This window comes from Tympanuchus pallidicinctus, unplaced genomic scaffold, assembly GCF_026119805.1.
Source record: "Tympanuchus pallidicinctus isolate F22 unplaced genomic scaffold, pur_lepc_1.0 scaffold5, whole genome shotgun sequence".
NCBI lineage: Eukaryota > Metazoa > Chordata > Aves > Galliformes > Phasianidae > Tympanuchus > Tympanuchus pallidicinctus.
Genome location: NW_026294769.1, coordinates 74,680,091 through 74,695,175, shown reverse-complemented (window position 1 = coordinate 74,695,175; position 15,085 = coordinate 74,680,091). Strand labels below are relative to the sequence as shown.

At 45.3% G+C, this 15,085-nt stretch overlaps 1 protein-coding gene across 1 annotated transcript; it reads left to right on the top strand.

Annotated features, from left to right (window-relative positions):
- The first annotated feature begins 1,957 nt into the window (after window positions 1–1,957).
- Window positions 1,958–8,097, top strand: LOC128091235 (lymphocyte antigen 6E). Its single transcript, XM_052704293.1, has 3 exons — window positions 1,958–2,111; window positions 6,125–6,244; window positions 7,272–8,097. Exons 1-3 carry the CDS (start codon window positions 2,060–2,062, stop codon window positions 7,478–7,480), a joined length of 381 nt encoding a protein of 126 aa, XP_052560253.1. The 5' UTR covers window positions 1,958–2,059; the 3' UTR covers window positions 7,481–8,097.
- Window positions 8,098–15,085: the final 6,988 nt, after the last annotated feature.

The following is a 15,085-nucleotide window of genomic DNA, read 5'->3' as shown; positions in this document are numbered from 1 at the left end:
TTCCACCTTACATTCACAATAGGAACCCTACACTCCAGCAAATTCATTCAACAAGCCCCAAATCTACAAGGCTGGGTTATTCAGCAGTGTTTAGCTGTATGTTGTTTTAGAAAAGAGAACCCTGCCATGAGACAATCACAACTTTGCCATCCTCCTTACCAAGGCTGTGGCGTGGGAGATGTGGGCTTTAGATCAGTGAGTTTTCAGAAGAGCTTCCTTACCTGGTGCTTTTTCCATACCGTCTACCATAGCAAATTGGTCCCTAGGCACTCTGCTCACCTGTTCTACTGGCAGCATCCTATAATTACTGCTGTCCTTACCCCGTCATTTTAGTATTACTGGGATGACTCCAGATCCTGTGGTCCTGTCACTTTAAGGTCCTCTTTCTTCCTTCCCAGCAGAGGAAAGAATTCTCTTCATGAAGTAATGGAACTGCTAATGTTAAATTTGTGGGGGTGAGAAAACCAGAGAGCTGTATGTGTTTGTATGTTTCTGCAGGGGATGTGTGGAGCAAACAAGACACCAAAGGAGCAGAAAAGGATGAAAGAACATGCTTTGCCTTCCTGATAACAAGATGTGTGCCATGAGATTGCTCACATATGGACTTCAAAAAGTCAGACTGACTCTTGCAGATAATGCCTGAACTTGGTCATTGTCACTCTATGATACTGGTATCTTGTGCGTTAATGTGACAGATGGTGCACAGAGCAACTGAATTATGCTCAAGCGATTTCAAAGCTGAAACTTGACAGGCTTTGTGCATCGGAGTTTCAAAACAAAGAAAGAAACAGCACTAGCAGTTGATTTCAGTGGAAGACATTAGACCACAAAAAGACACCACACACACTCAGTTCCTGCTAGAATAACTGGCAATGATAAATAAGAATGAGCCATGAAATAAATGAGGGAAGAGGTTTCATTGTAGAGGACTCTGAATGCACACTGAAAAGTCAGGAGCTGGAATTTCTTCCGACAAAACTCAGCCTCATTTGCCAGAAAATGCTGATTCTACAGAATTAAATCCAGCTGTGGCATACAGAGTTTGTCAAACCTACATTCCCAGACTCCCTTCAACAGCAAACTTCCCAGGCTCCCTCCCTCAGTGTCCTCTACCAAGCTCATTTCCTTTAGCAAGACTTTGCTATTTCTTTGGGACCTACAGAACCTGCACAACTGCAATCCTTTTTATTGGACTACTCTGTGTTCTGAAGACCTGTCTTGTCTCATAGCTCAGAATGTCCCATGCTGTCTCTGCTGCCTAGCCTAGCACTATGTCTACATCTAATCCCGTTTGGGATCTGGTAGGCAGGTCAGAAAGTTGGTTCCTTATTTGCTTGGGTCTTAGAATAATAGAATCATTAAAGTTGGAAAAGTCCTTAAAGATAATCTAGTCCATCTAGTTTTGTATGCATGGGGCTGTGCATGCAGCATACATGCAAAGAAGGCACCACACATGTCAGGAGTCTTGCATATATTTGTGCAGGCAGGGGATCCGGTCACGCACAGAAGGAGCTGCACACACATGGCATGCAGGGCGGTTGTGGATGTATCAGGAGCACACGTGCACGCAGGGGATCTGTGCATGTGTGTTTTGGGGCCATAAATACAGCGGATGAAAAGAGTTGTGAATGCAACGCGTTGCTCACGAAAGAGGGTTATGCACGAAGGAAGATCTGCATGTAAGGGGTTCCCCTGCTGAACGATGCCCTTCGCCCAGGGAAACGAAACGAACGGGGGCGGGGTGGAAAAAGCCTTGAAATGGGGGCAGGGAGGTAAGGGGCCGGAGAAAAGCTGGTTTTGCTCTCACGAAGCCTCTGATCACTCCGCGCGCCATCCCTCCCCCCTTCAACACCTACCCCTTTCCCGGCCTCCAGAGCGACGGAGCGGGGAAACGAAACCAGCACAGGCCGGGGAGGCGGAGGGGGAGGGCGGCTCAGGGCTTGAAGGCGGACCGCTGGGCGTCGCTGGTGCCCTTTTCCCGCCCCCAGCGCTCAGCCCTACCGCTAGCACAGCGCGCTTGTCGTCTCTTTGCGCATCTCCTCGGCCCCATCGCCGCACCATGAAGGCGTTTCTGCTCGCCGTGTTGGCTGCGGTGCTGTGCGTAGAGAGAGGTAAGAAGGCTACCCCCGGATACCACCACATCTTCCCGAGGTCCTCCAAGCTTTTTCCTGCTTTGGGATCGAATTAGTGGGGTCTGCGTCTTGCAGGGGGTGGTCTGGAAGTTGTAGGCATGCGGGTAGCGAAAAGAGGTGGTAGTGGGGGAGGGAACGGGGCTGAGTGGTGCAGGGGGTTGGCGGAGGTTTTGGGAGAGGGAGAGAGATCTTGCCAAGACCTCTCAGCAGTGTTCCTCTTGCAGCTGGAACTTCAGTGTCTGTATTATAGGTGCGCACCTCCAGCTGTGCACGTCTGTATTTTGGAGCCTTTCCCAGTTACAGCTCGAACAAAGAGCAGGGGTGGCTCCGTTCCCTCCTTTCGCTGCAGCGAGTCGGGATAACGGCGCTGAAATGGGCTGAGATGCTGCCGAAGGGAAGGAAGGAAGGAGGATGGGTCGGGGGGGGAGAGATGGAGACCTGCCCCGGTTATGGCAGATGGAGTCAAGTCTGGGCAGAACCGCTTGAGATTCTGGCTGCTGTTGTTCCCCAGTGTTCTTAACGACAGGCTGATATGGCCAGCAGGTGAGAGGTGGCACCCCCAAGGGACGGGGTCGTGTGGAGCAACGTCTTGTAGCTGCTCTTGAACCCCGGGCCATAGTGCTGCCTGTTGCTGGATGTGAAACTGCAAGTTGGCTAAGTTGCAGGTCTGCAGTCTTTGTGACTCAATTTCTGCCTAGCCGAGCTCCATGGGGCCATGCAGAACCCTGCGTTGTTTTCCTATGGCAGTTCTTGGAGAAAGACAGACAAAGAGCAAACTGGGAGAATTTTTTGTCATCTGACCCTCTTGTCAGAAAGCACAGACCCTCTCTCTGGCTGTCGAGGACACCACAGAGAAGAAACTAATTGTTTTCTGCCCTTCTTATATCCCCCTACTCTTGGGGTTTGTGAAGCAACTGGCAGTTTAAGCTCTGGCTCTCCATCAAAACCCAGCTGGCATGGGCTTAGACCCAGGCAAGAAGAAGTTAATGCATTCCCCCCCCCCTTCCAGCCCCTTCCAAAAAAACCCCACTTCCACTTAAGATTAGGTTCTTCTTATCCAGGCAAAAGGCTTTGCTGTGAGTTTGCTTTATCTGCAAACATTTCCAACACATCCAGGGAGTTGTTTTTTTTTTTTTTTTTGCCTGGTGTTCAAAGTGCCCCGAAGAGCTGGCATATGGTGTGTAAGAATCTCGCCTAAGAGCAGTGTAAGGAAAAGAACATTTGGGTAGGGATGAATGGAGAGCTGCCGAAGCAACAGCATTTTTCAGCGTTTTTCACTGGTGCTGCTGAGCTTTGGAGTGGGCTTATAAAGGCTTTTTTGTTGTCCCTGCATTGCTCTTTGCAAGGAGGGGTTCAACCTCTTATCTGAATTATCCCAAATGATCTGCTCTGGTTTAGAAGCCCTTTGTTCCTCCAAGGAGCCAAGTGGCAAACAAATAAACACATAAATTCTTCCTATTGAAGAAAACTGCCTTTTCTAGTTGATGAAAACGAGGCTTTCTTTTTGCATTGTTCAGTCTTTTTTATTTTTTTTTTCTTCCTTTAGCCTTGAGCTCCAACTCTGTGCTCTGTCTCCAGCTGCGTAAAATAATTCTGCTTCCCTCTTGTGCCTTTTGTCTGAAGTACGCAGCCTGCTTGCTCTCCTCACTCTGCAGTCGGTCATTTAGTTCTGTTTTGCCAAAGCAGAAAGCAGCAGTAGTTAATTAAGACTGAATATTTCCTCTCTTAAGCTATGCTGCAAGACTTACCCATCCTGAAAGGACTTAGTCTACGCTTAGACAAAGCGTAATAGACAGATGTGACAAAGGAAAAGGTGTGGACAGGACAGTGTTAAGAACGTAGATTTAGTGGCAGGGGATTTAAAGCCTAGAGGCACTTTTATTTGTACATACAAATATTTCTGATGTGTATGTATCTGTAATCTTTAAGGCATAATGAATAGTACTGCACCACTCAACTTGTGCATTCAGCATAATAAGCAAATGCTTACGGGAATGGATGTGCTACCATAATGTTCATGGGAAGTCTGTAATTCACTTAATTCCTGCTTGCTGATGATTCCCGTGAGATGGAATGAGTTGCTTTGCCTTTCTGGGCCTCAGTTTGCCATCAGGGTGGTTGCAAGAAGAAGGGTTTGGGACAGTGAGCTGAAACTTTAGAGTAGGGACATACTGAGGACAGTGGAAAAGGAAGGAGCCAGGCTTTCCTTGGATGTCTCAGGCTGATGTTTGGCCAGTGAAGAATGCCAATCCATGGAAATGGTGTTGACAGTCAATGATGGCCCTGCAATGAGTGGCTCAGTCCTGCCTTTCTCTTAGTCCTCCTCCTCTCCTAGACCCAAAGGCATGTTCCAATGAGGAATCTGCCCTGAGGCCTTGAGTCAACTGGTGTCAACTGGTAATCCCAGATGCTTTGTATAGGCTGTGACTGTGCTGTTGGCATGTTGGGGTAACACTGCTTTATTGGCAGACTGATGATGATGGTTGAAGGCTCTTTGAGACAGTCCAGGAAATTCCTGCTAGGGGGTTGTGATGTTGGCTTCATCTCTGGATTCAGGCCCACCCACTAACCTGCTTTGATCTGTTTCTGTGAGATTTGCTATTATGTTTTTGCTTCATTCTTTTTTTTTCCCCCTGACTTGGCCATTGCTGCTCAAAAATCATTCTTCTGAGCACAATTGTTTTTTTTTTCCCAATTTTCCCATAAAGGGCTTTTTATATTTTTTTCTGAGACAAGATTGAGAACAACCTCAAGAGGTCATGCAGGCCCATAGCAGAGTGGGACAGCTGCTATCAACATTTTTCCAATTTATTCTTCAAAATATACCACAGCAGGGACTGCCAAGCCCTAGCAAAATAATACAGGGCTTCTCTGATATCCCCTTCTTAGGATAATCCCTTTGCCATGGGGGTGAAAGGGATAAGGAGCAAGAGTACAAGGCAGCCTTGTACTTCCCCCCATCCTGAATCTTCCTCTCCTCCATTTTGCATCCTATAAACAAGGAAGAGAGAGGCAGGGCTTCATGGAAGAGTTTGCAGTCTGAATGCTCCAAAATCAGAGCCTGTCAAGCATTGGGAACAGACCAGCTCTCTGTGTATGTAGGTCAACAGTTGCAGTGTTGTGATGTTCCTGTATGTAAAATACAGAGAAGATCATCTGTCCACTGCAAAATACACATGTCAATGCTGAGTCACTGGTCCAGGCTGTTTCTGCAACCATTTCCCTCCACTAAATGCTGTTTCCCAATCTTTGATTTTACATGGGCAGACCTGAAGGATATGAGAAGGGAGCTAGCCTAGTACAATCCATTCCCCTACTGTAGGGGATAGACCACATTAGGGGGTCTGCCATGTAGGAAATCATGCTCATTTGTTCTCCCTTTGCCCCAGGTTAGAACAGTTAGTTGCCTATGCTGCCATCATACTGCTATGACTCCCTGGGTAGCAGGGCAGTACAAGTCCTTGCAGGCCTTGCTGAAATGCTGGGCTTGCTCTTGCTAGCAGATCATTTCTACCATGTGTTAGCTTGAGCATAGCCTGAGCTTTGTGTCCTGCTGCCAAAGGCACACCATGAAAAACTCAAACCTGTAGTCACATCACACCTGGGGCATTTCCCATCAGTGACCACTGCGGCAAAGGTGAGTAAGCCTAAATTTCAGACTCCAGCCTGCAAGCCTGAGCTTGTTTTTGTGTTTCAGGTCGACATGGATCTGCTCTTGGTATAAACAGGCTGTAAAGTAGCAGGCAGACCTGCAATTGCGTGGAGACTTTTATTGGCCAACTAACCTGAGTCTCCAGCCAAGACCTTAAAATGTATTCCTTCTGCTTGAACCCTTCACTTGGCCAAATTTTGGGAGCAAAAAGCCTGTCACAGATTAACGCAACAAGCGTGGGCTTTGGCTGGGTGCAGTGAGTGCTGAGTGTTGGAGGTGGGAGCCACAGCATAGAGATCTTCCCACTGGCCCTTTGCTAAGATGTGCCTTTTCCTTGCAGCCCACACGCTCGTCTGCTTTTCGTGCTCGGATGCATCCTCCAACTGGGCCTGCCTGACACCTGTCAAGTGTGCAGAGAATGAAAACCACTGTGTGACAACGTATGTCGGAGTGGGAATCGGTGAGTAGTGGTGAGACTTTCTGCCCTTCTTAGCTGGATCACCTAGGGAGGCACAAGAAGGTTTTCTTTCATTTGGTTGGAGAAAAGAGAAAGTGAGGCTTGTTTGCTGAGTGCCGGACCATCTCAAGGGTGTTTTATGAGGAACTTGCTGCCAAACCAAGTCATGTTAAGGCCCACGTGCATGCACTAGTGCTAGGAGTCTGAAGGGAATTTAGGAGTGGAGAGAGAAGGTTGCTGATGAATTCAGTGGAGGGGTAGAGGATTTCCTCTGCATGAAGGGTTACCCTTCCTGCTTTTGCCCTGTGCTGACTGCTGTTCTGGTTGTTATCTCTGAGTCCTTCCATTGCTTTGCTCTCTGGGTGCAGCAGGATTGCCAGGAATTTGCAAATTTCTTCACCAAGCATGGGCTTTTGGCATAAGGGAACAGGCACCAGGAAAAATCTGAAGGATCTCTCAGGAAAGCAGGCTGCTCTGGCGGGTCTCCTGGTGGTATTGCCAAGCCTGCATCCCACTCTGGGTTGCCTCACTTTCCTCCAGCCTCTGCTTCTGGCATGCAGGAGGGAAGACAGTTTCAAACCCAAGTTTTGCAGTCCATAATGTGGGTGGCTCGTGCATGCATAAACAGGGGCTGGAAGCTTTTATAAACCTGTCACTTGCTAACGGCTTCCTGTTTCTTGTTCTCACTGGTAAATGCAAGCTGTGCCAAGCTCAGAACACAGTGTTTGCTCGTGAATCCCTCTCTGACTCTCCCAGTCTCACCTGAGGATTGAGCTTGAATGAGATTTTTGAGATTTTTTTTCCCCACATTTCCAAATTCTGTCCAGCTGCCTGGAAGAGGTGCTGTGTATTATGGAAAGTCAGCGGGAATGTTTATTGAGGCAAAGATTGATGTAGCTTACTGAGAAACTCAACAACTTCTATGCTGCTTGTCTTTTCAGTACAATTATTTCCTTTGCAAAATGTGATCTGAAAGCTGAAAAGTTTTAAACTCATCTCCTTTCTGCTTTTCTTCCCAACCTGAATTCAGGTGGCAAGTCTGGCCAGTCCATCTCCAAAGGCTGCTCTCCCATTTGCCCCAGTGCTGGGATTAACCTCGGCATTGCGGCTGCCTCCGTCTACTGCTGCGACTCCTTCCTCTGCAACATCAGCGGCTCTAGCAGCGTTAAAGCCAGCTACGCTGTCCTGGCCTTGAGTATCCTGGTTAGCTTTGCCTACATCCTCAGGGCTCGTGAGTGATGGGGAAGGCCAAAGAAGACCCAGCGCCCGGGGACCTCTGCACCTCTGCAACATGGCGCCTTGTCTTCCATTGGCCATCACAGGTCTCATTAGCTGATGTCTTCTCTATTGCTGCCTACAAGGAGATCTTCTACTTCTCAACAGGCTTCCAACAGTGATTGTTTCCCAGACTTTATGCTCTTCCAGTATCAGAGACCTGAGTGGCTGGGCTTAACCCTTCTCCTCCTCCTTCGGACATACCCCACTGCACTCTAGCACTTCCCGGTGGATTGTTTTGGAAAGGTTTCTGCTTTTTTAACCTGTGCCCCCAGTTTCTAAGGTTGCTTAAAACAAGGTTGGGACTCACTGAGAAGCAATTGTCCCCAGACACCGCTCACTCAAGTGTTCAGATGGTCCTGGAGGTGCCTGGCACCAGTGTGCTCCAACATGTCCCCCCAGGCATGGGGAACGCATGACCCCAGTGGAGACAAATTCCCAACCCCTGCAGCTGGAGTCTCTTTTTATAAATTTCTTCCAATCTCGGGCTGACTTTTTCTGGAAAACAAATGACGTGTACCTTGTCCCTCTGAGCTCTGTAAGTGCCAGACCTGAATAAACATGCTCCTGTTGTTACCTGAGTGGGGATGTGTACTGTGTGTGTTTCCTTGCTGCCACCAGAGAGATTAGGAACACTTGAGGAAAACTCAAATATTATGCCCAGCATGAGAGCTTCTTACCCTCTCAAGTGTTTTTTGAGCACTCCATCTCAGCAGTTCACCTCTGAGCAGCGAGTCCACCTCCTCCCTGTCCCTCTCTTTTCTGAGAGCCCTGATAAAATATCCTTTGGCCAGCATGCTTCACATCCGTTGGGCATTGCTTTTTCCAGGTGCATTTTTGTGAAAAATGCCCAGTCGTTGGGATCTGAGTCAACCCTATTACTCCTAACACTGCAAATTAGACTTGTACAAGTTAGTCTGCGTGATGAAGAGACTTGGTGCCTCAATTTCCCTGCTTACAGACTTGGGATCATGATAATGGATAACTTCAATACCTGAATGAGCCAGGGCCAAAGGTCTGTTTGCAAAATGTAATGAAGTCTGAGGTGAAGAGATGAGTATTCAGAAATTTAAGTTTAAGCTGCAATCCCTGGATGGTTGACAGTGTCTGGACTACAGAAGGTGACTTCACCAAACCTGCCACATCTGCTCCCAGGATTTTGCCAGATCTCTCCACTGCACTGCTCCTGGAGGCTTTCAGTCATCCCATGGGAGACATGTCTTCCTGCTGCCTCCACGTTTTACTGGTTTCCTACCTACTCTTCCTACCTGCTAGACTCAAAACAAGTCAAAAGTGAGCCTTAATCTTAGGCAAAAGCCTAAGATTCCACAGTTTGATGAGAAGTGCACTGGGCTTTTTTTCTTTTCTAGCAGCAAAATTTGATTGCAATATTTGGTACTCTTCAGCCTTGCCCTCCTTTCCTTTGATTGTGTTTCTTCTATTTTGTATCAAAAAGAAAACTAACTCCCCAGTGGCACACACTATTCAATTATATACCTCTGTCCCCACTTAAATGAGTAATGAACAACTTATCAATGAAAGATGTGTGCAGTTGTATAGACATCTTACAACAAAAGCATTATTATGTCTTTGCTTCCTTTCCTTTGCTCTCCATCTATTAATTAAACTGTCATAAAGGCTAATGATGGGGTATACAACAGGAATGGCTGGTCATCGTGAGTGCAACCCACAATTAGGTGATGAGTCTGGTAAGAACGCACGGTACTCTATTATCTCACTAGGCTTGAGATGTGCCTTCCTCTGCTTATCTCAACCTCCATCGTCATCCAGGTTTAGCAAGGCTCAATCCTGCTCAGGGTGCACTGTGATCCAGTGTCCAGACCTCTGCTATGTGCATTAGCATGTGGCAAGCCATGGAAGAATTTCACAAGGGTAGGGCAGTTAATATCCCCTAGCTTCCTTGCACCTAAGTCTTCAAGCCTCCATCCTGAAAGGGTTAGAATCCCTTTTTTTTCAGGATAAGGTTGTTCCTCACTGCTTGGTGTGAGTAAATGCTGTAGTTCCTGTGGGATAAATGCAGATCAAAGGGATGGGGTGCTATTATGTGAGACCAAGGCAGCACCTGGAGTGTTCTACCCATCAGCTGTGGGACTCTGGCTCTTCTAGCTACCTGCTAATCTTAGTTTCGGACTCAAATTATCCTTGCAACAGCAATGGAATAACTAGATTTAAAAGCCACCAGCATAGTTATATCCTAATACGTTTGTGCCTTTGCAAGGCTGCCCTGAGGCTCTCGCACCAGAGAATGCCTTGGGATAAAGCTAATAGCAGGATTGGAAGGCACAGTCACTTCTTCCAATCATAGAATCACAGAATATATTCTGCTCAGGACCACCTGAAAATCAGACAAATGGCCCATTTGTTCTTATTTTGGCATTTTAAAGTTTCCTCATAACAAGGAATTGCTTACACAAAGGAGCAAGGGAGCAGAAAGTATGGTCAGCAGGCTATATAACCTATAGAAATGTTATATTAATGGCATTGCCAAGGCATGTGATCTGAAGGTTAACTTGCACATGTTCTTAAGCATAAAGATGGTAAATAGATTGCATATGGAGATATTTTTTTCTTCCTTTTTTCTTCATTCTCGTTTTCTGTTTCTCTCCTTGCACGGTATATTCTTGTACACTTAGTATGGAGGAGAAGAGAGATTTGCAATTTTTCCTTTCAAACACAGCTGGTGAAGATCACTTTGATTGATATGTGTGCATTTGAGACACAGGGAGGGTATAGCAGCCTGTCAAGATCAAGAGATGTAATTCAATAGTTTAATTCCAGGCATCATATGAACAGTTCTCACTGTAGATATTTTTTGCACCTGAATCTCCAATCACCTGAAATCATGCGAGAACCTCAGCTGTCATAAAGCCCAGAGGTAAAAAGCCTCAAAATATGCAAATGTAGTAATTAAAAACATTAACAACATGAAGAAAATAGAGTAAGAACCGAGCATTTACAGAGCATTGAATTTGGAGGCATGTTAAACCAAATGGCTCATTTGGAGCTGGAGGGCCAGCCCTTAAATGCTTTGCATATGTTTACTTGGTTGATGGAATTAGAGATTGAAATCTTTGTGAAAATCTCAGATCTTCACCTTTTCTGACCAGAAAAAGGTTTTAAGGGGAGACAGCTTTGCTTTATATAAAATACCCTGGAGCAATTTTTACTGGAAAATTTGAACAGCTTAGGTCAAAAACTGCCCACTTTGGAGCACGCTAATGATAAAATGGTTTCATAGAATCATAGAATGGCCTGGGTTGAAAAGGACCACAATGATCATCTGGTTTCAACCCCCTGCTATGTGCAGGGTCGCCAACCAGCAGACCAGATTGCCCAGAGTCACATCCAGCCTGGCCTTGAATGCCTCCAGGGATGGAGCATCCACAGCCTCCTTGGGCAACCTGTGTTTCTGTGCTTCCATTCTGGAAATAGCTGTATTTCCAATGGCAGCTGCTGCCACCCACCACTGTGTTAACGTCACAAGGGCTCCCATTTTTTATTTATTGTCTGTACATGCTGTACACTGCAGCACCAGTGCTTTCTGCTCAAATTTAACTGGGTTTGCCATTTGCTGAAAGAAGGACTTAAAATATGAATAGTGTTCTTCCAAACACTGATTTGAGATTCTTTTCTTGCAAAAGGACAGACTTTCTCCTTTTGGAAAATAATAGACTTCATGTGACTTCCTTGAACAAACAGGCAGAACAAATATTGCCAATTGTTTGATCCTGATATGCAGAGGATGTCCTTGCTTGGTGCTGATTCATTCAAGTTATGCATTACTTGAGATAACTTTCCTCCTGGAGACTTTTGCAATGGAGATGGCTGTGGTCCCACCAATCCTGCAGGATGTGTGGAGGTTGTGCTTTCATGCTGGAGTGAGATACAGCTGTCCATTTCTGGGGAAAGCAGGTGTGATATTCATCTGGATGCGTGGATGTTTAGAATGCTGTTACAAGACCCTCAGTCTTGTGAACTCAGTGATTTGCATGCTGAAGTTGGGTTCTTTCACTGCAGGTTATGTGGGTCTTGAGTATTTTCCTTTGATGAACTGCCTTCCCATCTGAAATGCTGTTTTTTGAGGGTATCAAGCTGAATCAAAGCTAGACATGCACAAATGCACTGGACATTAGGAAGTATTACTTTTCAGAAAGGGTGGTCAGGCACTGGAATGGATGCCCAGAGAGGTGGTGGAGTCACCGACCCTGGGGGTGTTCAAGGAAAGACTGGATGTTGTGTTGAGGGACATGGTTTAGTGGGAGCTATTGGGAATAGGTGAACGGTTGGACTGGGTGATCTTTTAGGTCTTTTCCAACCTTGGTGATTCTATGATTCTATGATTCTATAAATCTGCATTTTGCTGGTAGCATTTATGGTGCACAATCAAGCAAAGCCCTGAGTCAACCCTGCCATCTACTGGCTTTTACTAGACCTGATAGAGATGCTTTGAAGCCAAGATCTCACAGGTCAAGGAGAAAACCTTAATACAAATGAAACAGAGAGTCGGGACCCAAGGGTGAACTACCTTTAACCACATAATTGCATGCAAAGCGGAAAATGAGAGGCTTCAGAAGTTGATGGCATGTATTAGTTTGTCCAACTCTGTGCTGTTAGTGTCAATTGAGAAATAAAAAGATAATAGGCTTCCCAGGTCCAATGTTTTCTGAGCACTTTTCCAGCCTCAAACCTACCAGTTAATCAAAACTGAAACACTTCATGAAAATATAATAAGGCCAATAAAGTGTTGCAGAAAAAAAAATTAATACATTTTATTTCAGCTTTGTTGAATGATCTCATTTCACTGAGATGGTTACCAAGAAATGTTGATTTTACTAATGCATATGTGTGAGCTTTGTAATTGTGTATTACCTTTATTGTAACAGAATAAGCAGAATAAAAACATATTGATTTCTTTCAATATATTAACATAAATATACGTGTAGTGTACATTACATATTGTTTGTTATACTCTAATAAAATGATATGGAATTAATAGAAAAGTTATGCTTCGAACAGTTTCTTTTGGATGGTTCTGAGTTACAGATATTCATTACAGAGTATTGCTTTGGATTGGATCCAAAACCCAGGATTGGGAGTTGCAGGCTGGCCACAAGGAGCACAGCCATGAATCTGAGCCTACAAACTTTAGGGGAGGGATAAATTTGTACTTATCATCTGAAGGCCATTGGAGTCTTTTCCTGTTGATGGACAAAGGCCAGGGACTGCCTGTCTTGAGAGACCCTAGCCTCAGCATCATGGAAGAAGGAAATTATGTTGTCTGAGCAATGCGTAGTAAATGTAGAATAACAGCAATGGGTTTCTTAGGTTTGAAACAAGTAAATAAATATTTTTCTCTGGATAACAGAAACTGGAATTTGTCCTTCCTGCAAAAGGATCTTCTCCACTGTTCTTCCATGTTTTGCAACCTCATTTATGAGTGCTTAGGGGATTCTGTTTCTCTAGATCTGAGAGAAAACCATTAATGTTTTGACCCTGATGTGCCAAAGCTGTTTTTTCATTAAAATCCATATTCCTAGGTGAGCATTTCTGAGAGATGTAGTGCCAATATCCAAAGTGTTTCTGTTAACAAATGACTCAGGTTGTTGCCAGTGTTTCAGTTTATTTGGCTCCACAAACATTGGACTCACTAGCCTTCCAAGGAGAAGTTGATTATGTCAAGGAAGACCTCTTGAGATGGAGGGGTAGTGTGTGGGAAACAGGTATATTATTTCCTAGTTTTGTCATGGAGGACTTGGGATAAGCATGTAGCAGCTTGCAAGTCAAAATCTGAGATGTGGATGCAAAATGATTTAAAAAAACCCACACAAGTGGATCATAAATTCATAGAATCATTGAATGAGGGAGGGACACTTGCTGAGCTCAGACCAGCTAAACTTGCTGTTTATAGGAGAGACATCTATTTGATATCACTATTCGAAGAAAGAAGACAAAAACCGAGTACAGTAACCCACTGGCTGTACGGTGGAACCTTGCATGTGACCACTTGTCAATACTCAGGGCATCTATCAGGGCATGACATGGATAACATGTTGGAATTCAACTCCTGCTTTATTCAAGGCAGTTTTGTTTTTTTTTTTTCCCCTGAATTTTTCTCCCTTTCTCCTTTTCATACGTATATAACTCATCCTGAAGCTTCCTGGAACCAACTGAATAGGAAACTCGAGGTCTAAAAACAGTGAAAATGAAGAACTACAAAAAAAATCAAGAACTAATAAAAATCTTCCCTTCCGGAAATGGGGCCAGAATCAGGCATTTGCGATTTCTTCTCTTGCCAGAAGATGGCAGTGGCAGGCCCCAGATCCTCAGTGGGACGTCCTGCATGTGTAGATGTACCAGGACAGCAAACCCACTTCTGCTAAGGGAAATGGTACAATAAGAAGCTTATCTGGAATCTGGGGAGGAGGAAAAGGTGTGTTAGCTCAGCATGCATCCCAAGCATAGAGACACCATGGCCACTCTGCATCTTTTTTTTGAACACTCACGTGGAGAAATATTTATCCTTATATTGGATCAGAATTTCTGTTCCTACAGTCTGTGTGTAGTGCTGTTTGTCCTTTTCTATAAGCATCCTCAAGGACAGCCCAAGGTAATCTTCTCTCTGCCCCTCTTTTAGCTCACATGTTGTTAAACTTTCTGAGCCCTCTTTTCCATGCTGAACAACTCAAGGTTCTGTCATGGACAGATACAGGCTGTTTGGGAAGGACAGATTGGGAGTGAGGAAGCAAAGTAACCCTTCATGTGAGAGAAGCTGAAATGCCTGAAGCTCTACCTCAGGATGAGTGAAGAGTTGGCTGAAAGCTGATGGGATTAGCAGGCAGATCAATGTGGGTGATGATGCAGTGAATGTCCGGTACAGACCAGGAGCAAGTACATGAGACTTTCTTCAGAAAACAGAGACGTGTCTAAGAATCATAGAATAGCTGAATACCCAAATTTGGAAGGGACCCACAAGAATCACAGAACTGTGGAATCAATGAAAGGCTTTAGATGGTAGAGATCTCAAGGATCACCTAGTTCCAATCCTACTGCCATGGGAAGGGTTGCCACGCATCATTTCAGGCTGCTCAGGGTCCTATCCAACCTGGCCTACAGCATCTCCAGGGATGGGGCATCCACAGCCTCCTTGGGCAACCTGTTCCAATGCATCAATACCTTCTGTGTGAAAAACTTCCTCCTAATATCTAACCTGTTTAAAAACCTGTTTAAAAACTGTTCTCTTGTCCTATCACCATCCACCCTCATAAACAGTTGTTCTCTCTCCTGTTTATACTCTTCTTGTAAATATTGGAAGGTCAAAACTAGGTCCCCCCCAGAGTCTTCTCTTCTCCAAGCTAAAGAAGCCCAGTTCCCTCAACCTTTGTTCATAGGAGAGGTGCTCTAGCCCTCTAAGCATTTTCATGGCCCTCCTCTGGACTCACTCCAACAGCTCTGCATCCTTCCTGGGGGCCCCAGACCTGGTCACAGTACTCCAGATGGAACCTTACAAGGACAGAATAGAGAGGGACAAACACTTCTCTCATTCTGTTA

Excerpts from the sequence above, each read along its gene's own strand:
- LOC128091235 (XM_052704293.1), top strand. The coding sequence starts at position 2,060 with ATGAAGGCGTTTCTGCTCGCCGTGTTGGCTGCGGTGCTGTGCGTAGAG. Across the intron at positions 2,112-6,124 it reads GGTGCTGTGCGTAGAGAGAG|CCCACACGCTCGTCTGCTTT; the intron begins GTAAGAAGGCTA and ends TTTTCCTTGCAG. Across the intron at positions 6,245-7,271 it reads GTATGTCGGAGTGGGAATCG|GTGGCAAGTCTGGCCAGTCC; the intron begins GTGAGTAGTGGT and ends ACCTGAATTCAG.